The sequence below is a fragment of the Gopherus evgoodei genome, chromosome 10, assembly GCF_007399415.2.
Source record: "Gopherus evgoodei ecotype Sinaloan lineage chromosome 10, rGopEvg1_v1.p, whole genome shotgun sequence".
NCBI lineage: Eukaryota > Metazoa > Chordata > Testudines > Testudinidae > Gopherus > Gopherus evgoodei.
The window spans coordinates 71,120,895-71,142,523 of NC_044331.1; the positions used below are offsets into that span (position 1 = coordinate 71,120,895).

At 39.3% G+C, this 21,629-nt stretch overlaps 1 protein-coding gene across 3 annotated transcripts in view; it reads right to left on the bottom strand.

The window, feature by feature from the left end:
• The window catches only part of BAIAP2L1 (BAR/IMD domain containing adaptor protein 2 like 1), a 64,848-nt gene that overhangs the window by 33,697 nt on the left and 9,522 nt on the right, over nucleotides 1-21,629 (bottom strand). For 2 of the 3 annotated variants that reach the window (XM_030576969.1, XM_030576970.1), the window contains exons 2-3: nucleotides 19,418-19,493; nucleotides 7,643-7,729 (exon numbers count right to left, since the gene is read on the bottom strand). In XM_030576969.1, the coding sequence (XP_030432829.1) occupies nucleotides 7,643-7,729; nucleotides 19,418-19,493 (163 nt within the window). The remainder of the gene's footprint in view (nucleotides 1-7,642; nucleotides 7,730-19,417; nucleotides 19,494-21,629) is intronic. The other variant, XM_030576971.1, reaches the window with a different exon arrangement.

Consider the following 21,629-nt stretch of genomic DNA (forward strand, 5'->3'; position numbering starts at 1 on the left):
CAAGCAAAAAAGCCTATGCTACTATTTTGCCAGAATTAGTGTATTTATTAGGGCTGTCAATGAATTGCAGTTAACTCGCACGATTAACTCAAATTAATCACTATTAAAAAATTAATCTGTTTAAATCAGACTGTTAAACAATAGAATACCAATTGAAATTTATTGAATATTTTTGGAGGTTTCTCTACATTTCATTTTCAAGTATATTGATTTCAATTACAACACAGAATAAAGTACCCACTTCATATTTTATTACAATTAGTTGCACTGCAAAAATGAGAAACAAAATATAGTATTTTTCAATTCACCTCATACAATACTGTAATGCAATCTCTTTATCATGAAAGTGCAACTTACAGATGTAGATTTTTGTTGTTACATAACTGCACTCAAAAACAAAAAGTTGGATTTTCTCTTTTGGTGGTTCGGGTTCTGTAGTTTTCACATCGGAGTGTTGGTCTTTAAGACTTCTGAAAGCATGCTCCACACCTCATCCCTCTAAGATTTTGGAAGGCACTTCAGATTCTTAAACCTTGGATCCAGTGCTGTAGCTATCTTTAGAAATCTCACATTGGTACCTTCTTTGCGTTTTGTCAAATCTGCAGTGAAAGTGTTCTTAAAACGAACAACATGTGCTGGGTCATCATCTGAGACTGCTATAATATGAAATATATGGCAGAATGCAGGTAAAACAGAGCAGGAGATATACTATTCTCTTCCAAGGAGTTCAGTCACAAATTTAATTAACACATTTTTTAACGAGCATCATCAGCATGGAAGCATGTCCTCTAGAACGGTGATTGAAGCATGAAGGAACATATGAATCTTAACACATCTGGCACGTAAATATCTTGCAATGCCGGCTACAACAGTGCCATGTGAACACCTGTTCTCACTTTCAGGCGACTTTGTAAACAATAAGCAGGCAGCATTATCTCCTGCAAATGTAAACAAACTTGTTTGTCTGGGTGACTGACTGAATAAGTAGGATTGAGTGGACTTGTAGACTCTAAAGTTTTTTTACATTGTTTTGTTTTTGAATGCAGTTATTTCTTGAACATAATTCTATGTTTGTAAGTTGCACTTTCATGATAAAGAGACTGTATTACAGTACTTGTATGAGAAATTGAAAAATACTATTTTTATAGCACAAATATTTGTAAATCAAAAATAAAAAAAGTGAGCACTGTACACTGTGTTCTGTGTTGTAGTTGAAATCAATATATTTTAAAATTTAGAAAACATCCAAAAATTTTAAATAAATGGTATTCTATTAACGGTGCAATTAATCACAATTTTTTAATCGCTTGACAGCCCTATTATTTATAAATAAAATACTTAGGTTTGTTTTACTTCTGAATGACCTAATAAAGTAGAGCCCCCAAAAGGAATAGAGATGAGTATACCAGCCTGTGTTTCCATGTGTGGAAGACAAGATCTAGGAAGCCTACCTCTCTCCCCCTTGCACTATCTACTGCAGATTAGAAGTTATAAACTGATATAGTACTATAACAGATCAGTCATGACAAGAGTGTTTTAAGTACAAGATGAAGAGCTTATCCTTGCAGAAACAGAGGTCAGCCATGCGATGATGATGTGGGATATCTAACTGGTAGGTGATGTATGGACACATACTTCTCTGGCTGAAGTGTACATTCTCTCAGTGTACACACACACACACACACACACACACACACACACACACACACACACACAGACACACAGACCAAGACCAACAACACAAACACACACAACCACACACACACACACACAATTGTTTGGCCTAAAATCTGACAGCATGTGAGCCAAATAACCATATAGGATTAAAAAAAAAGTCTTTAGAAAAACCCAGTTATTCATTCTCCATAATATGTCCCTTGTATCAACATATATTTTCATAGAATATCAGGGTTGGAAGGGACCTCAGCTCAGGAGATCATCTAGTCCAACCCCCTGCTCAAAGCAGCACAAATCTCTTTATTTATTTATTTATTTGAAAAACACCCTGTTCCCTAAATGGCCCCCTCAAAGATTAAATTCACAACCCTGGGTTTAGCAGGCCCATGCTCAAACCACTGAGCTATCCCTCTTTCTAAAGAAAAGAATTATCCATAGCACAATTTATTTTTTGAAAAAACAGAGAACCAACACATTACAAATATTGGTGACTCACATTGATGAGTCACCAATAAGAAATTTATTGACAATTTATCACAATTTAATACAAAATGACACAATTTTTGAACTTTAAGCTGAGTGCAAATGTATAAAAAGTTGGTTTAACAACTTAATTAAAAAAATCATTTTAGAACTTGCTGTACAAACATTTTGAAACTCTAGTTTTAAACACTTTCTAACAGTAAAGCTTATTCTTTCAGACCCATTTTGCATCTCGTTTTCAAGATAGCTTTCTGTGTATTTAATTTGTTTTTAATTAAGAAAAACATTGTTGGCTTCTTCTAATTCAAGTTAAATTTAAACTGGAGTGTTCCTTAGTCTCTAATTTACTAATCCTTTTTAAAAAGAGCTGGTCCTATATAGTAACTCTTGCTACAGCAGCAGGTAGACTTTTGATTTTTCCAGAAATTTCAATTGGCTGAGGTGCCAGAGTAGTTCAGTTTTTGTTGGCATCACTCAATTTGCCTGTCTATCCACAACTCATTTTATTTCAAATAGTAAAATGCTTGTAACTATACAACAGAAGACAGTCCTGCACTGGCAGGGAGATGAGGGCAGATAACCTATAGGCTCTCTCTCTCTTTTTTTTTTTTTTTTAAAGAGTCAATGAGCTAATAAAGAAAAGGGCACTCCGTGCTTAGCTTTCTAAGACAGCTGAAATACCTTCTGTCCAGCTTTTCCCCTGATTCTGTATCAACTTGTTTTCTCACCCCCAAGAAAACAGCTATCCCTCCACCCCAAATTTGATTTCACTTACATTCTGTCTTTTGTTCTCTTTTCTCTGGGTATTTTGTTCTACCCTAAGTTGCTATTTTCTTCCCTGAATCTTCTGCAGTTTTGGTTTATACCCTAAGAGTCTCTAAATTACTGTAGACTTTTTACTGGAAGTCCAGTCTTCTGCTTCATTCCAGGGAGTCTAACATTTTTCAGCTCAATGTGCAGTAGTGGTCAAAAAGGTTAACAGAATGTTAGGAACTACTGGAAAAGGGACAGATAATAAGACAGCAAATATCATAATACCATTATGTAAATCCATAGTTCACCCACACCTTAAACAGAGTATTCAGATCTGGTTGCGCCATATCAAAAAGGATATAGCAAACTAGAAAAGCCCATTTTATAAACAATTTTATTCCTACATCATCTGATGACATTACTGTCCCTTCAGATGCTAGGTGATGCCATTGCCACAGAAGAAAAGCAAAACCACCTCCTCCATCCTTTCTATGGCAAAACCCCTCTGGAAGTAAACAAACTTCCATTTATTAAGATTTAGTAGTAGGACCAGGACTGTTTCTTTATGACATGGGATCTTTAAAACATCCTTTTATGTTCAAATACAAAATTTCAGTAATTTTGGCCAAGATTTTTAGTAGTAATTAATTTTGGGTGTTTCAATATTTGGGTGCTCCACTGAGGACATTTTTATAAGTTTCTGATACTTTTGTTTAGAAAGCCCTGAGAACCTATCCTGAAAATCTGGCCCCTTTAAAGGTGCCAAGTTGGGCTTCTGTACAGAGGCACCTAAAACCAAAATTTTAGAAGTGACTAAAGTGATTTTTATCCTATCTATTGGTGGTGAATTAGGCATATTTTGATAAATGGCATTTGTTAAGAACCAGCTCAAAACAGAAATAAATGGGAATTTTGCCATTCTCTAAGTAGACAGAGAAGGCCCTACAGTATTTCCTTTAACACATGAAAGTAAAATGTGCTGAATACCTCTCAGGCTGATATTTGGATGTAGACCACACATACTGATAAAGATAATGGAATTTTTTCCTTTACCTTTGCAGGTCACCTTTAGAACAGCTTTATTTGTTCGTTTAATACAACATGCCAGTTCACCTCTAATCAAGTGAAACAAATTCTGAGAAACCAGTTCACAAACAGACATGCACATTACCAAACCACAACACAATTAGTCACAATTGGCTTTCCTGGCCCGTGGAAGACAACAAAAGTTGTATGGTAGAGGTCCTGCAGGTCAAGAATAGAGCATATTGGCAAATCTGTCAGGAAGCTCACGAGAGGCCCAATTTTTTTCTGTATTACATCAGCGTAAGCCCAGAGTAACTACTAAAACTGGAGTTGCACAAAATTTTTTTACATAAGGGTAGATTACGGCAGAATTTGACCTCACTTTTATATATTTGATTCTACTCAGAATTCATGTTCTCATATTTGCAATTACTGAAGAATGTGTCACAGTTAAAGGCTAAGTTTCTATGTGGCTTTAAGCTAAGATACTACATCACGAGACCCGCTTAAATGACTTTTTAAAAAAGTATACTCCTTTGTCTCCGAAAGAGTTGAGTGCTGTTTACAGGGCTTTTTAATAATGTGAACACTATTTTTTTCAGACTTTTAAAAAGTATTACTGTGCTTCTTCAGATGTTCTGACCTTTTGTATTTCTACAACATGTACATTAGCAGACTTAAATATTTTTCCAGTTTGACTTCTGTCTTCTCAATGAAAATAAAGATGTTGTTGTTATATCAAAAAACTCAGTATAAAGTGTTTGTGTGCTGTGTTCAGGGTTTGAATCTGGTGACAATCAGAATTAACTCCTTAAACCCTACTTACAATACACATTTCATAATTACTTGGGGGAATAGGCTATTAGTCCAATGATGAACATAATTTCAGTGTCAATAAGGAGCACTCAAAACTCAGTTCTTTTGTAGACTCTTCTCCACTAAAGAAAGGACTAACAATAAATTTTGTAGTTACCCTTAGAATACCTAGCAATGACATTTTTAAAAAGAGGAAAAGCCATTTCAAGTTCTGTAAAGAGGTACACTTTCTGTGCCTTCTAATCAGTTCTTTAAAAGGAATAAAGTTAGCAAAGGCATAACTAAAGTTTTTTTTATTAGCTACTGTTGTTTATATGCATTTTTACACAACTAGTAGCATTTTAAAATTCGTGTGGTTTTGTACTATAGCACAGAAACTACAACAACTAGACTTGCGGTAAATGACTTACAAAGCAAATAAAGAAAATGACTATATCATGAACTGTTTGCTTTTTACTGTTTGCTGTTCTACCACTCCCTCAGTTTGAACGTACAATGTGAAAAGTCACACAACAGTGGCTTCAGAACAAGTCATTAAAATGTGAGCAAGCACAAAGAAACCAATATTCACTTCTCAAAAACAGCTTAACTCTTGCCATAGAAATATTACAAAAAAATTCAGTTCCTCTCACCAGTTGGATTCTGTATTAACAAGTAAAATCACAGGAGAAGGAGCTATCAGTTCCCTGTTTGTCTTCTATATATAGAACTTTAGAGAAGGAGACTCTTATTACAGCATAGTTTAAAAACAGACACAATCAATTCTGTCAATAGTTTTCTGTATTTCTTAAAGTATACTGAAGTATCATAAAAGCAGCAAAGAGTCCTGTGGCACCTCATAGACTAACAGAGGTATTGGAGCATGAGCTTTCGTGGGTGAATACCCACTCCGTCGGATCTTTGCTGCTTTTACAGATCCAGACTAACACGGCTACCCCTCTGATACTTGAGGTAGCATAGTGCTTCTCTCTTATAACCTATCTTCTCTGACGTGATTCTGCAAGGAAGTCATAATCCTTTGTTGGAAACGAACAGTTGTCATGGAAATATTTGTGGTGATGTATTTGTAAAATTAGTATTATGACTTCACTGCTAGCAGAACAAGGAGCACACTGATAGGGTGTTCGGAATTTTAGCTCAAATGGCAAGGAATCTTATGAAACTTACAGATTTTAATATTTCTTGGAGTCTTGTCTCTTTCAAAGACTGAACTTCAAAAAGAATATTCTTAATATCTTTATAAGATTATGGAAGAAAGCTTAAAGTAGGGTTTAGATTTTCAAATATATGGTGCTCAGATGACTATCAAATCTTGTTCTTAAACTATCATGTGCTAACACACCCATCCCAATGTTCTGTTATCCAAAATCCAACATTCATATCTAAAATGAAATTAATTTTTTCCTGTTGCTTTGTAACAGAGTATTACAAACTTTGAAAAATTTTTGCACAACTATAGGTACACAAGACCAGAAAGAACTATGTTACATATATAAAAACATCATCTTATCTTAAAATTTAACACCTCTTAAACATAATTTGCTAAGGTACTAAGTAAAGAAGAGTGGATCTAAAAATTAAATACAATTCTAAAGTTTATGTAGTCCCTCCTTCTACCCATTATACACAATAAGATTAATGTATTGTGGCTTTAACCCTTTAGTTAGTCTTTATTTCCCTTATAAAATAAGTGAATACTCTTGAGGATTTCCTTCACTTTTTTTTTAATTTAATTTTTCCTTACTGGCAATCTTTGTCCATCATCCCTGATTCATTTCCTTCTACTTCTGAACATTTTTTGTTAGTTGCTCCTGTATAAAATATCTAGTCAGATAACAGTGTGACCTAGCCCAGAAACAGGCTTGGGAGGAACACTGCAGTCTAAAACCATTTTTGGGTGAATGATCAGGTGACTCATACGGAATTCATGTATCACAGCATAGTAAAATTCTGGGATTTGTTCAGCTCTCTGATGTAATAAAAATCAGAGTCCTACAAAAGTTTTCCTGGTTAGCCTGAGGTGAACTCTTTCAAGGGTGTGTATGCCTGCAAAAAGCAAGAGTGAAGAACTAAGGAAGGTAGTTTTTGTTTTCTCATTTAAACTCATAACCAAGGAGGGAAGCAACAAGAGTTGGCAAAAAATTTAAGTGCACTTCCAGCAAACAGTAATACTGAATTTAGCAACAAAGAAAAGTGTTCAGCTTATGAAATTTGAAATGGGACTGTGTGAAGACATTGAGGTGGATGGGCATTTCTCCTAGGACTGAAACTATGTGACACTGGTACAATTTAGTGCAGCAGTTCTCAAATTGTGGGTTGCAACTGCATCTTAATGGGGTTGCCAAGGCTGGCTTAGACTTGCTGGGGTCTGGGGCCCAGGGATGAAACTCATGTTACAGGTCCCCTTGCGTGGGGCTGAAGCCCTTGGGCTTCAGTTTTGGCTCCACCCGAAGCCGGGGGGCTCAAGCTTTGGCACCCCCACCCTGAGCACTGGGGCTTGAGAAAGCTCAGGTTTTGGTCCCCCATCCTGGGGTTGTGTAGTAATTTTTGTTGTCAGAAGGGGGTCACAGTTCAATGAAGTTTGAGAGTCCCATATCTAGTGCATTCCAAAGATACATTTTGCTCTTCAGAAGTATTTTAGTGAGCCCATCGGATAAGTCTCTGGGAGGGGTAATTTAGTATCAAAGTGAAGGATCCTAGGCAGAGCAGTCACCCCAACTCTCCCTTCAGTAAGAGGCTTCTACAAGCTCCCTCACCCCAGCAGCTCCTTCCAGTGCCTCATTGTCCCTTTTCTGTTAAAATCTAATTAGTTCGATGAGCTTCCAGCTGGGAAGGAATAGTATCCTATGCTGTAATTGAATTAAATGTGATATACAGTCTTACTTACCCAATTCTTTAGAAACTGGAGATGCAGTTGCTATTTCTCCAATCTTTGCAACACCATCATAATATGCTCTTCCAGCCAGTATCATAGCTATAGGGAAAACAACAAGAGTACTCAGCTTGTGTTGCATTCAAAAAATTGAGTACATTATGAATTACCGTTCACCAGGAAAAGGTGGATAATACTTCCACAATGCCTGCCTGAGGTTCAAATGGGGTGCACAAACTTGGTTCTTTAACTTTTGGGAATTATTCTAGGGTATTCTGAGTCCAGTCCAGCGCCTGTTGATGTCAATGGAAATATTCTGACTTGAACAGACGAAGGATCAGCCCCCAATAATAGTAAATGGCTCACATCCATTAATATGATATAGAATTCCCAAAAAGCATATTATGTACTTTTTTTTTTAAATGGCATAATACATACAATCAAAAAGCACATGTCCTTTCTGTCTTACTTTAGATTCATATGCACCCTTAGTTCCTATTAATATTAATAGACACTTGGAAAAATTCTACTCCATTGATTGGATTACTCAACTTGAATTAAAATGGATTTTAAAGTCAGAGTATGGAGCATTGCAATTGAGTGGCCTCATCTCTCAGTAAATAGCATAGCATGTTACTACACAGAAAACCTGCATTTAAAAGCAGAGATGAGGCTCTTGAACTTCAGGCTAGGAAAGAATTATAAGGATTTGAAAATATCATGACAGATATCAGGAGAGCGAGGACAACTTTTAACTGCTCCCCTGCAACTCTTAATGAGGAGGTAGTTTTAGAAGTCAAAAGCTATAACAGAATACTTAAAACTACATGGGAGAAGGCCTGGGATATTCCAGGTAAAGTATTTTTAAAGAAGTACAAAATGAAATTATGAGTGGGGTGAAAGATCCTATAGAGGCCAACTCCAGCCCACAGACAGTACTATCAGATGTTGTTTAATGTGATATTTAACAGCTAGAAATAAGAACCACCAGCAACTCATGATCAGCAAGTTCTTTGTGGACCACAATCTGAAATTCTCTTGTAGAAGTAAGTTTAGTACAGTGTTTAAAAAAAAAAAAAATACTCCTTCCCCCCCCTCTATTTTCTATATTAAACTCTTGCATAGTAAGATCATGGTAAACCCTCTCAAGTCTTTGATTCCGGCATACTTGCCACAAAGTAGTAGATTTTAAAATGATAAAAGTTCAAGAATGTAAATCTCTTGTCATGGGCATTCTATGAATCATGCAGGAAAAGCGTCTATATTCACACTTTAGTATATTGTAAACAATATCTAGTATAAAGATTGCCATAGACTGTACTTCTTGTGCCATTATTCTACTTTAATGGGATATGTTTGGCTAAAAGGTGTGTGTGTGGCAAATTCCCAGTACATAACTATTTTTGGTCTTTCCAGTTCTATGTAAAATCTAAAAAACAATAAGTGTCACTAGATAACCCTATCAAGTGAGAGAAAGACAATGGAATGAGATAATTTGAAAACATCTTTCTGTAACTTCTCAATGTTTTAGACTTCCAAAAATTTGTATAAAAAGGGAGAAAAAAGCCTTCTCTTCATTTCTTAAGTGAAGATCAGCTAGGTAGATTCTGATATACCTGTCACTTCTAGGATTCAACAGAAAAGCTCAACCATCACCTATCAGAAAATCAAACACTGTATCAGCTGGAAACACATAAAATTCATAGGAAAACAAAAGATCAGCATAAATTATATCAGTGAACAAGGTAACCAGTAATAGCTTTTCTTACTGACAAATCATAGTGTGGTGCGATACTTTGAAGATGACACAACTGGTCTTCTAGGAACAAATTCTGCCCACCCTCCCTGTCTGTGGCTGCAGAAGTTCCCAGATGCAGTGAAGATCTGCTGTGAAAACTTTAGGGAAATCTATAAGAAATCTACAGTGCCAGAGTATTGAGGAAAGGCAGTGATAGATCTGCTGCTGTGTGTTTCCAACAGCCAGTGATCCCCTGTGAAGTGGCATCACAAGAGTGACCAGGCACATGGAAGGATTACTTCTCATCTTACCTTCACAGAACCTCCCTATAACTAAGCCTGGCTACGCAGAGTTGGTAGTTAGGAATGAAGAATAAAACACAGTTACCTTAAACAGAAAGTTTATGATGTGAATTATTCCAGATACCTAAACTGCTATGACAGAGTAGCAAAATCAATACTGTTGATTCCCAAAAAAAACAGATGACAATAAAAGCAAGGCACTCTTCTTAAGAGACCGAATTCAATATAATTTAAATTAGTGCCAAAAGAGAGGTCTGTAATTGCCCTATGATAAGTGAGCATGAATTACAAACTACCAGTGGAAAATGTTTACCATTTCACTGCTAGTCAGTATGTCTGAAGCATCCAGCTAATGTGTTTATCAAGGGTAGCTGAATGAACCAAACTATCCGTCCTAAACATTTTATTCATTTGAAGGGAGGTTCCATAGATACAATTCCATACATTTTTAATACACAAATAATGAAGCACCATTAGATACTCTTTCATAATTTGTGCTCAAAGGATTTTCTTCAAGCAGTTCTCTAAGATTTTCATGTAAAACCATTGTTATACATATAGACTATTGTGAAATCACATCAAGGTTATTGTTCTATTAACAGGCAATACAATGGCACCTTAACTTCCAGTAGTACTGACTACCAATATTAATGACAACTGTAGTTGTGACATTCCCCAGGATACAATGTGGAACGTTGGACAGCTGTGTCCCGTCAGTTCTCCAACCTGGGCTGCTTTTTACACTGCTTTGCTGTGAGAGCAACTACTCCTTGCCTGCTCACACAACCTTCAACATGTAAAATTACCCCCAGGTATACCGCAAGAGTGCTTCAGCCAGCCACCCCTGAATTATACTGCAGAGTGTAGGGTTATCATACGTCCGTATTTTCCCAGACATGTCCAGCTTTTTAGCTCTGAACTTTTAAAATAACTAAAAATGTCCAGGAAAATACGGACGTATGGTAACCCTAGATGGGAGCTGCCAGAGTTGGGCTTGCAGCGCGCAGAGCCATTTGTGCCCCCCCCCCCAGCCCCTAGGAGCCAGAGGGACCTGCTGGATGCTTCCCGGGAGCTGCCCCAGGTAAGCACCACTGGGACTCCCCACCTTGCCCCCCGGCAGGTCCCTCTGGCTCTTAGGGTCAGGTTGTGGGGGACGGGGGTGAAGGGAGACAGAGGGCTCTCTGCATGCTGCTGGCGCCTGCAAGCCCCACTCTGCGGCTCCGGCAGCTCCCATTGGTGCTTTTCCCAGCCAATGGGAGCCACAGAGCTCACGCTTGTGGTGGATGCAGCACATGGAGACCCCTCAGCTGCCCCGATCCTAGGAGCCAGAGGGACCTGTGGCAGGAGGGGTGAGTAGGCAAGCGGGGCGGGGTAAAGAGGGAAGTGGTGAGCCAGCAGCAGTGGGGTGGTGGTAAAGAGGTGAGCGAGCCAGCTAGGGTGACCAGATGTCCCTATTTTATAGGGACAGTCCCGATATTTGGGGCTTTTTCTTCTATAGGTGCTTATTACACCCTACCCCCGTCCCAATTTTTCACACTTGCTGTCCGGTCATCCTAGGGCCAGCAGGGGGTGGGCAGGTGGGGATGCAGAGGCAAGAAGCAGCAACCCAGTGGCAGGCAGGGGTTCTCGGGGAGGGCATAGGGGTTTCTGGCAGGGGAGTGAGGAGGTGAGTGGCAGGTGGGAGGAGGTGAGCAGTGGGTGGTGGAATGAGGAAGGATGCAGCAAGCCAGCAGCAGGCCAGAGGGGTGAGGAGGGGTGCAGTGGCGGGGCTGAGCGGGGAAGGGGTACGACCTGTGGGTGGAGTGTGGGAGGACTGTGGGTGGGGCCAAAATCCCTGTGGAGTGTCCTCTTTTTTTGAATGTTTAAATATGGTAACCCTAGCAGAGTGCCACCAGCAAATTCACAGTCCCAGACTTCCCCCCCAGAAATGTGTATCTTGTACTGCCCAGATCTTTCCTTATGAACAATACAAGCTCATATAAAGTCCGTCATTTCATTAACAGAAAATGTTATCCATAAATATTATCTCAAATGAAGTTTCCTAAACAAACACACACTAGTTTAGATAAAACAAATTTAACTATAGAAAGAAAGATTTTAAGTGATTACAAGTAATGAGGTAAGTTTTAGTTTGTGTTTTACCTTTCTTACTTTGTAACGAGTTGGGACTTAACATGTTAAATTAATTCAAAGCATAAGTGTCTCTCTCTCTCTCACCCCATGCTCTTTTGCAGACTTCCTGGTTGGATACTCTCCAGCCAGGACCCATCCTCCAGTCCAATGTTCCTTTCCTTGTCCTTCAGGCATTGTGGATGTCATGGGCAGACAGAAAGGAAGGAGAGGGGTGGTTTGGGGCCTCTGTTCCTCATTTATATATATATATATATATTTTTTTTTTTCCCTCCTCTTTGATAATCCTCTCCTGCTGGGGTTCAGGAAAAGCAGATCTGGGGAGATGGGAACTTCCAGCTGTTCCATTGCCAAGATGTAAATTACTTCCTCAGATCCTTCTTCCTGCCAGAGTGTTCGCTTAACAAGGTGCCACTCCATTTGATTATGCTGACATTCCATTTGGTTATGCTGATTATGCCAAGGCGTCAGTTTGCCTTTTGTCTCTAAGGAACTGGTTTGTGCCTGCTTTTCTAGACTTGGAACATGTCTCAGCAATATCATACAGTAGAATCTTATAACTTTACATACAACGTTGTCACATTTTACCAGGAGAATGATGTTCAGCAGTTTTCAAATGATACATTTTGTACAAAGTATGCCTTGTGAGATATCGCTTTGTAAAAAAGATGAACATAAGAGTGCAGATTGTCACAACAGTCTGCTAGACCTTTATGTTTTACTCTTCTTAATTTTTCTGTAGCACATGGACTCATGGAGATGGATACACCTCTACCTCGATATAACGCTGTCCTCGGGAGCCAAAAAATCTTACCGCGTTATAGGTGAAACTGTGTTATATCGAACTTGATTTGATCTCCCAGAGCACACAGCCCCACCCCTCCAGAGCGTTGCTTTACCACGTTATATCCGAATTTGTGTTATATCAGGTGATGTTATATCGAGGTAGAGGTGTATATTACAAATATTTAACCTGCAATCATCACATACTTCCAGCTCTTATGTCACTAAGTGTTCAGAAAATGTCTGAGGATTTTCTATGGCTAGGATAATAATTAGGTTACCAAATATAGTTCTAGAACTATAATGCTATTGATGTTTTTCATTTTAACTTGTAAGGCATTCTGGAGTCTTTAAATTATAGGACTTGGAAATCTTTCAAGAACGTAAGCTTTCAGGTTAAAGAGATTTATGCTAGCTAGAGTTGGATGCTAGATAATCAGATTTGGCATTACCTTTATTTTCAACTGGTGACACTAACACTCCTGAGACAATAAGTAAGTTGCCTGAATGAGCCATACAGCATAATGTGTACCAACATTTCAAGTTAATATTTCCACTTCCTTGGACAGATCTGAGGAAGATTTGTGTGGAGTATTGTCTGAGTACAATTTGACAATCAAGGATTTTGTCATTCAGAGAATCAGTTTCAGTCTCCAAAAAAAACCCTACATCTATCTGTGTTTAGATCTTATTTTACTCATGAACACACAAACTACTTCGAGCCAAGGTTCACTTGAAACTAGACTGAGACTATCAATCGATATCATACAAGTTACCCAACAGCTATCGGCTGCTAATTAGGTCCTTTTTAAAAACAGGGAACGCTACAAATCTATGTATCAGAGGGGTAGCTGTGTTAGTCTGTACCTGTAAAAGCAGCAAAGAGTCCTGTGGCACCTTTACAGACTAACAGACGTTTTGGAGCATGAGCTTTCATGGGTATTCTTTGCTGCTTTTACAAATCTATGGTATCCTCTGGAAGAATGTGTCGAGTGATAGCCTGTTTGAACATCTATACGATTACAACACTGTCCCATCACTGACTCTAGATGTCACAATGACTTTCTTTCTTTGTTCTATTTTCATAGGTAAATTCTCCTATATAGGCATATGATGATCCAGGAGGTCCCTACCAGTCCCAAGTCCAGTCCCCTGCTATTGCAAGCAACTCCATCACATAACCCTGTTCACAAACTTATCATGCTTCATTTTAAAACTAATCAGTTTGTTTTCCCCACCAGTCCTATTAGAAGCCTGTTCAAGAACCTCACTTCTCTGATAGTTAAAAGTCTTTCTTCCAATTTTCAGTCTAAATTTATTTATGGCTGGTTCTTACATGTGTTCTTCTGCCGTAATTGTCCTTTAGCTTAATTTGATCTTCTCCTATCTTGATTTTTACCCTCATTATGTATTTATAAAAGGGCAATCATATCCCCTATCACCCTTCATTTGCTAGTCTAAACAAGGCAAGCTCTTTGAAAACTCCTCTCCTACTCAACTTGCTGTGGGAAATTTAGATTCCTAGCACAAAGCATATCAGGATGTAACAGCAACCTGAAAGTGAGCATATACTATAAATTCTTCCAGGCTTGCAGTACTTATGGCACAGTAAAGCTGGACTCAGACCATTTCAATTCAGCTAGAGGGCTGTTAATTGATAGAACTTACTAAATATCAATAACATTTCTCACCTTTTCTTGGTCAGTGAATTCACAACTCCAAAACAAAATGCATTCTGCATGTTTGACGTGATCACACTTGTTAGGCAACAGGCATTATAGAAATTTAAAAGGCAAAGCTGGAAAACTTTGATTGCTGTATATTAGGTCAGTCCTTGTGTCTTACAAGAAAGAAATCCTGTTCTCTGAGAAGACGTGACAAAGTTGTAACTGTCTTGATTTTAAGACAGTGTTTTGTCTGCTTTCACTGCATATTGGCTGGATACAACATAACTGAGTTCAGGTTTTTCAGGAAACATTAATATATTATTATGCTTAAAGTCACAGCGGTTTCAATTATTTCCTGTTAATGATTTCCATGTTAATATGGGCATTTGATTTAAATGGTAGGGCCAGTTTTGCTGGATTGAACACTGAAGCAGCAAGATTCAAACTGGAGAAGGGCTAGTAGTGAACAGCAGTTTACACATGTAGAAGTAGTTTATAACTAACAAATCTGATTCCCTGCATCGTCAGGGCATCTGGATCAGATTTTTATGTCATGAAGTTAAGAAGTAATGGCAAGAATTGGTCAGATATTCTTGCAAGTGGAAATGATGCATATGTTTTGAATAGTAGTTTATTTTTGAAGGAGACAAAGTCTTCTTCCTTTATCTTTTTGTTGTAATAAGCTTTTCATTCCCCAAGTACAATCCAAGCAGGCCATCTCCTCTGACCTCAGAATACTCTTGTTGGGGACACCAGGGAAAAGACACAGGGCACTGGGCCAACCAGCCAATTATAGTTGTACTGCTGAAGGGAGAGTTGCCAATTTTGGTTGGACGTATTCCTGGAGATTTCATCACGACATGATCTTTAATTAAAGATTAATTTTTTTAAAAATTCCTGGATACTCCAGGACAATCCTGGAGGGATGGCAACCCTAGCCAAAAGTAAGGTCATTGCCTATCCCATAGTACATCAAGTCGTATGTACTTTGGCTAGTTGTCCTTAAGCCAAGCTCCAAAGGGGTTACAGGATCCCCTTCAGTTCCTGGTCTCACTCCCCTACACTACAACTCAATTTTTTTGATGGGTAATGCCCATTACTTTCTAACTCTGGATGGGAGTTGATCAGTACTCTTCACAGTCTGGGTCTGAGCCAATTTTCTTGCCCCATTACCAGTATCTTTATTTATGGCTTTCCAGGTAAGCAAAGCTATCCTGAGGGCTAGATTTGAATCAACTGGACACATTGCAACCTCTGCTAAAGCTCTGACCAGCTGTAGATTCAACTTCTTTTCACCACATGGACTAGTGAGGCACTGGATCAGGGGTGGGCAAACTTTTTGGCCTGAGGGCTGAATCAGGTTTCCGTGCCCCCCTTACCATGCTGTCCGGAGCACTGGTGTCTGGCGGCGATACAGCCGTGCCGCCCGGATGGAGCCGTGCCATGCCGCCGCCGTGCAGCACAGAGACCAAGTTGGGCTGGGCTCTGCAGCTGCACTGCCCCAGGCGCTCGCTGCCGCGCCACCCAGAGCAATGCGCCGGTAGCGGAGTGAGTGAGCTGAGGCTGCAGGGAAGAGGGAACAGCAGGGGAGGGGCCAGGGTTAGCCTCCCGGGCCAGGCAGAACAGGCCCACAAGCCATAGTTTGCCCACCTCTGCACTGGATCATCAATCATCCTGAGGGCGTGGGCTACAGAAGTAGCCTGAGGCAAAAGCTTCCCTCTTCTTGAATGAAAATGAAAAACTTCTTACCATGTTCCAGGTCCCTGCAGTCTCTCACTCCTTTGTAAGCCATCTTTCGCAGGGGTTTAGTATTCAAACCTTCTGAACAGATGCTGCCAAATTAGCCTCACTGACTGGACTATAGGGGCTTGTCTACATCACAAAGTTGCAGCGCTGGTGAGGGGGTTACAGCGCTGCAACTTAGGAGGTGTACACATCTGCAGGGCATCACCAGCGCTGCAACTCCCTGTTTGCAGCGCTGGCCGTACTCCCGTTTTGTCTCGGGTGTAGAGGATGCAGCGCTGGTGATCCAGCGCTGGTAATCAAGTGTAGACACTTACCAGTGGTTTTCTTGACCTCCGTGGAATAAGCAGGTATCCCAGCATACCTGAGGAAGCCTCTCTGGTAATCAAGCAGGTCTCCTTCCCCGGTTCGCTCTCGCGTTCCCCGAACCCCAGTGCAAGCAGGTCTCCTTCCTTGCGGTTTGCAGGGGGGTTCGGGGAACGCGAGAGCAAACCGCGGGAAAGCTGGTCTCCTTCCCCGGTTTGCTCTTGCGTTCCCCGAACCCCAGTGCAAGCAGGTCTCCTTCCCTGCGGTTTGCTCTCGCGTTCCCCGAACCCCCGAGCAAGCAGGTCTCCTTCCCTGCGGTTTGCAGGGGGGGTTCGGGGAACGCGAGAGCAAACCGCGGGGAAGCTGGTCTCCTTTCCCGGTTTGCTCTCGCGTTCCCCGAACCCCCGAGCAAGCAGGTCTCCTTCCCTGCTGTTTGCAGGGGGGTTCGGGGAACGCGAGAGCAAACCGCGGGGAAGCTGGTCTCCTTCCCCGGTTTGCTCTCGCGTTCCCCGAACCCTCCTTGAAGCCGCCCAACAGCGCTGCAGTGTGGCCACATCTAACACCACTTGCAGCGCTGGTTGCTGTAAGTGTGGCCACTCTGCAGCGTGGCCCTATACAGCTGTACTAATACAGCTGTAACAACCAGCGCTGCAAAATTGTAGATGTAGACATACCCTAGGATACAGAAGTCCAAGAGATCAGTATGGTGCTCTGATCTAAATCCAATATTCTCTCAGGCTGGAAGCCACAATTCTAATTTTGAGCAATAACTTCTAAAATTTCTCCACCACTTTCACCAGATATGATTGAATGATTTGGAGCCGACTGAGTATGTGAGCAGGAGTTTGCCTTTTGTTAAATTATATTCCAATATATGCAATCTAAATTATTTAAGGCTCCTTTTTAAAAGTAAGGTTTTTCTATGCTGGGTTTTTAATGGGAAAACACACTATATAATCTCTTCACCTGTTTAATGACTGGTAACTTGTAATTCAGAAAAGAAAGGGAGATATATGTAACCCCACAGTATCTACAAAAACAGTAATGAAATGTTCTGTGTGTCGATTTAAAGTTTTACTGTTTGTCCGTTTTAATTCTGATTTATGTGAGAAGTCATGATACATTTTACCGCTTGGGAACAGAATATTTACTCCTTGTTACAGCTCCACTTAAACCATTTACAGTTTACATAAAACAACAATTATATCAGATCTCTATTGTTGGCTCCCATAATGTGCCAGTTGCTCATCAGCTGCTGTAATTAAATATTCATTCATATTAAATTGAGCACACATACAAGACCCAGTACATCAGTCTGCTCTTAAGAACACATTATCTGGTACACAGTACATAACAGCAATGTACTTCTCCAGTGCTGTTGTACAGGCCAAGTACATTTTATACCACTGTTACAAACACACTTTGTTAAAATGGACATGAGTAGAATTTGGCAGCAATAAGAGGTTTGAGCTGCATTTTCAAAATGTTAATGAGCAATACACAATGAATCAAAATAGCAAGTATGAAAACCTCAGACTCATAGACTTTAAGGTCAGAAAGGACCATTATGATCATCTAGTCTGACCTCTTGCACAATGCAGGCCACAGAATCTTACCCATCCACTCCTGTAATAAACCCCTAACCTATGCCTGAGTTATTGAAGTCCTCAAACTGTGGTTTGAAGACCTCAAAGTGCAGAGAATCCTCCAGCTAGTGACCCGTGCCCCATGCTGCAGAGGAAGGTGAAAAACCTCTAGGGCCTCTGCCAATCTGCCCTGGAGGAAAATTCCTTCCCGACCCCAAAAATGGCGATTAGTTAAACCCTGAGCATGTGGGCAAGACTCACCAGCCAGCACCCAGGAAAGAATTCTCTGTAGTAACTCAGATCCCACCCCATCTAACATCCCATCACAGACCACTGGGCATACTTACCTGCTGATAAAAAAAAATCAGTTGCCAAATTAATTGCCAAAATTAGGCTATCCCATCATACCATCCCCTCCATAAACTTATCAAGCTTAGTCTTAAAGCCAGATATGTCTTTTGCCTCCACTACTCCCCTTGGAAGGCTGTTCCAGAATTTCACTCCTCTTGAAATGTTTAAGTATTGTTGTCATATATCGTACTGACTTCATTCTATAAACTGCATAACTGATATAAAGCATTAGTTAATTGAATCTAAACAGACATTTTTGTAATAAGTCAATTTTCCTTGTATGTGTCTCCATGCTGTAATTTACTGTTTTGCAAAATATGCACTGGAGTTTGAGAGTGAAGAGAGATCTTAATGGCTCTTTGGTTGAAGATAAATACATTACCATTGACATGTTCATGAAGTCTAGGACTGTGACAAAGGAGAATGACAGGCAATAGACACCTTCAGCCTCTTGAATCAGGTCATATCATTTAGGGGGTCCACATCTCTCTAATATCAAATTGTTCCATAGGTCCACGTAAAAGAAGTGAAGCAAACCACAAGGGGTCCCTCTAAGCAAACTGTGGGGGTCAAGCGCCCACTCTTGTAAATCAATTCTTATACAAATAGTGTCACTAAAGTCGATGGGTATATGTCACATGAGAAAAAGTTTGAGACTAGGTCCGAGGACACTAATTCACTTATTTCAATTTTAACTAGATTTAAAAAGTGACACTATTTTTTTTTTAAATGTAGTCCAGTTGTGCAAACCTTACTCATGCAAGTAGTCCCACTGAACTCATGGGACTATTTGCATGGGTAATGAATACTTATGTGAGTAAGAGTTGGCAGGAACGGGTCATTTTTCCCATGCATTTCTAAAGACACTTAAGATATTAAAAAATTTTTTAACCTTGATATTTTTACATTTCCACTAAGCTTGGACAATGAAAATTGATTAGTCAATTTCACTTTATTTTTCATGCAGTAGCACTATAGTAAAATGTTTGGGATGCAAACACTGCAGCTAAAACCTTATTTTCACTGATTTAAAGAAAAATACAAAACCTAATTAATAGAAATTATGATTTAACATGCAAAATTGATTTTAGACATATATAGCTTCTAATATCTTAAAATGGCATATACATGTAAATAAAAAGTTATTAGATTGATAATTGAATTTAAAAATTAGGAAGACTTACCATTAACAGCTTTTTCATAGTTTTTCCCCAGGTTTATTACATTTCGTAGCCCAGGATTGAACTGCTCCATAACATTCTGATGATCACAAAAAAAGCCACATTATAACAAAGAAAACTCAGTGCACGCAGTGAGTACATGAAAAAGCTGATTTGAGTCACCACAGCATAAGCCAGCACTTGTCTACATTGCAACTAAAAACCTATGGCTGGCCCGTGTCAGCTGACTTGAGCTTGTGGGATTTGGGTTAGGGGGCTCTTCAACTGCAGTGTAGACATTCCGGCTTAGGCTGGAGTCTGAACTCTGGGACCCTGAGAGAGAAGAGCGTCACAGAATTTGGGAGTCAGCCAGAGCCTGAACATCTACACTGCAATTAAACAGCATCCCTGGCCCTGTGAGCCCAAGACAGCTGATGCAGGCCAGTTGTGGGTTTTTAATTGCAGTGTTGACATACAGGTCCAGATTTTAATCTCAGATGCAAGGCACATATTGAAAATCTGCTATTGTGAATGTTTGACCTCCACAGTGAATTTCTTTTTGAATGCTAGGCATCCAAGATTAGGATATCAGTGCAAAATTAACCTCTCGTCTAAGCAGTGCAACACTTCCAATTTCAATGGATTTGTGCTCACTTAAAACAGAGATGAATCTGACCTTTTCTCTAACCTTGGTAAGAGTGCTCATATATTCAAGACTAAAGTTTACAAAGATCCTTCTTTAATGAGGGAGAAAAGGAGAAGCAGGAATAAAGGGAAATCCCTTTTCTCCACTACTACCTAAATACTTTAAGACAAAGAGACTACTGGCTACTATTCAGAATTTGGATATTCCTTCAAAAAGAAAGAATGCTTTTGAGTTTTCTGACTGGACAGGTGACTTGGAGATGACTTAACACCTTCCAATCAAAAACAATATAGTGATGGCCTTACTGAAAGGGTTGTTTTTTGTTGAGTCACAGCATGGCATTTTTGAAAGAGTAGTTCACACATTCAATTTGAAAGCTCAATGTATTGTATGGTGTCAGCCCAATTTGAGCGATGGTACTTCCACCAAAAGTAAAATGAGAATTATTGGCTTCCTTCAATGCAAAACAAAAACAACAAAATAACGACTACAGCTGCTTTTGAATGTTGTTACAATTACTTTGCCTAGAGCAACTAGGACTAGAAATCCAAAAAACACATAGTATGTTTGCCTTCATAACCACCAAATTCTATAACAGGTGAAGTGGCAGAGACTGTGAAACTGTCATTAACAATTCAGGAAAATAGCTGCATTGGTCCAATTTAGAAAAAAGTAACCATTCATTGAGATCCAGTTTTAAATACTCCAAATTTTAGAAATGCCTCCCTTGTCGAAAAGTGGAAGGAGAACAGCAGCATTTTCCTTCAGACCAAGATATTCAAAAATACCCACTGATTTTTTTGGTGCCAAAAGCTGAGATCTGAAAAAAAATCAGACCTCTTCAAGAGAACATCCATCCTTGGAAAATCTGGCCCTTTAAAAGGTGTCTCAAATTGGGTAATAAAATGGATGCACCAAATATTACTAATTACTTTTGAAAAAGTTGGGTCTGGTGTTTAGCTACTTGGTAGGTTACTTGAATGGTAGTCCAGTGGATGTATGTGGTTGTAGTTTACCTGTAATTCAGATAGTTACCCCATTTATGTTTGAAAAAAAAAAATAAAAGGTAAAGAAGCAAAAGAGGAGCGGGTTGATCTTGCATTCCTTACTTATGCTAGACTTCCACTGATGTAAACAACACTTATGCCTGAGCAAACAACACAGGACTGGCTATATTTATCGTATTACTGGTCATTTTAAGCTAAGCAGTTTCAATATTATGACTCTTTTCCCCTTGTATGTCAAATATAATTCCCCATACATATCTTTGTAAAGGAATTTCCTCTTGATATCCACAAATACTGAGCAATTAATCTTCACAACATATCCTTTTCTTTGAATATTATATAATGCTAATTTTTGTGAATCGCTGAGATTTTGCAATGTTTATAATTTCAAATTACCTCAAGTACTTCTATTCCAAAGCAATGCTATAACTCAAATATCACATGTGAAGGAAAATGAAATAGAGAGAAATATAAAACTATATTGGCTTAGTTCTGCACTATCAATTTTAAATTAAACAATTTTAAAAATCTCCCATCTTTTTCAATTTTTTTTTTCCTCTGTGATGGCTTGTATAGGAAACCC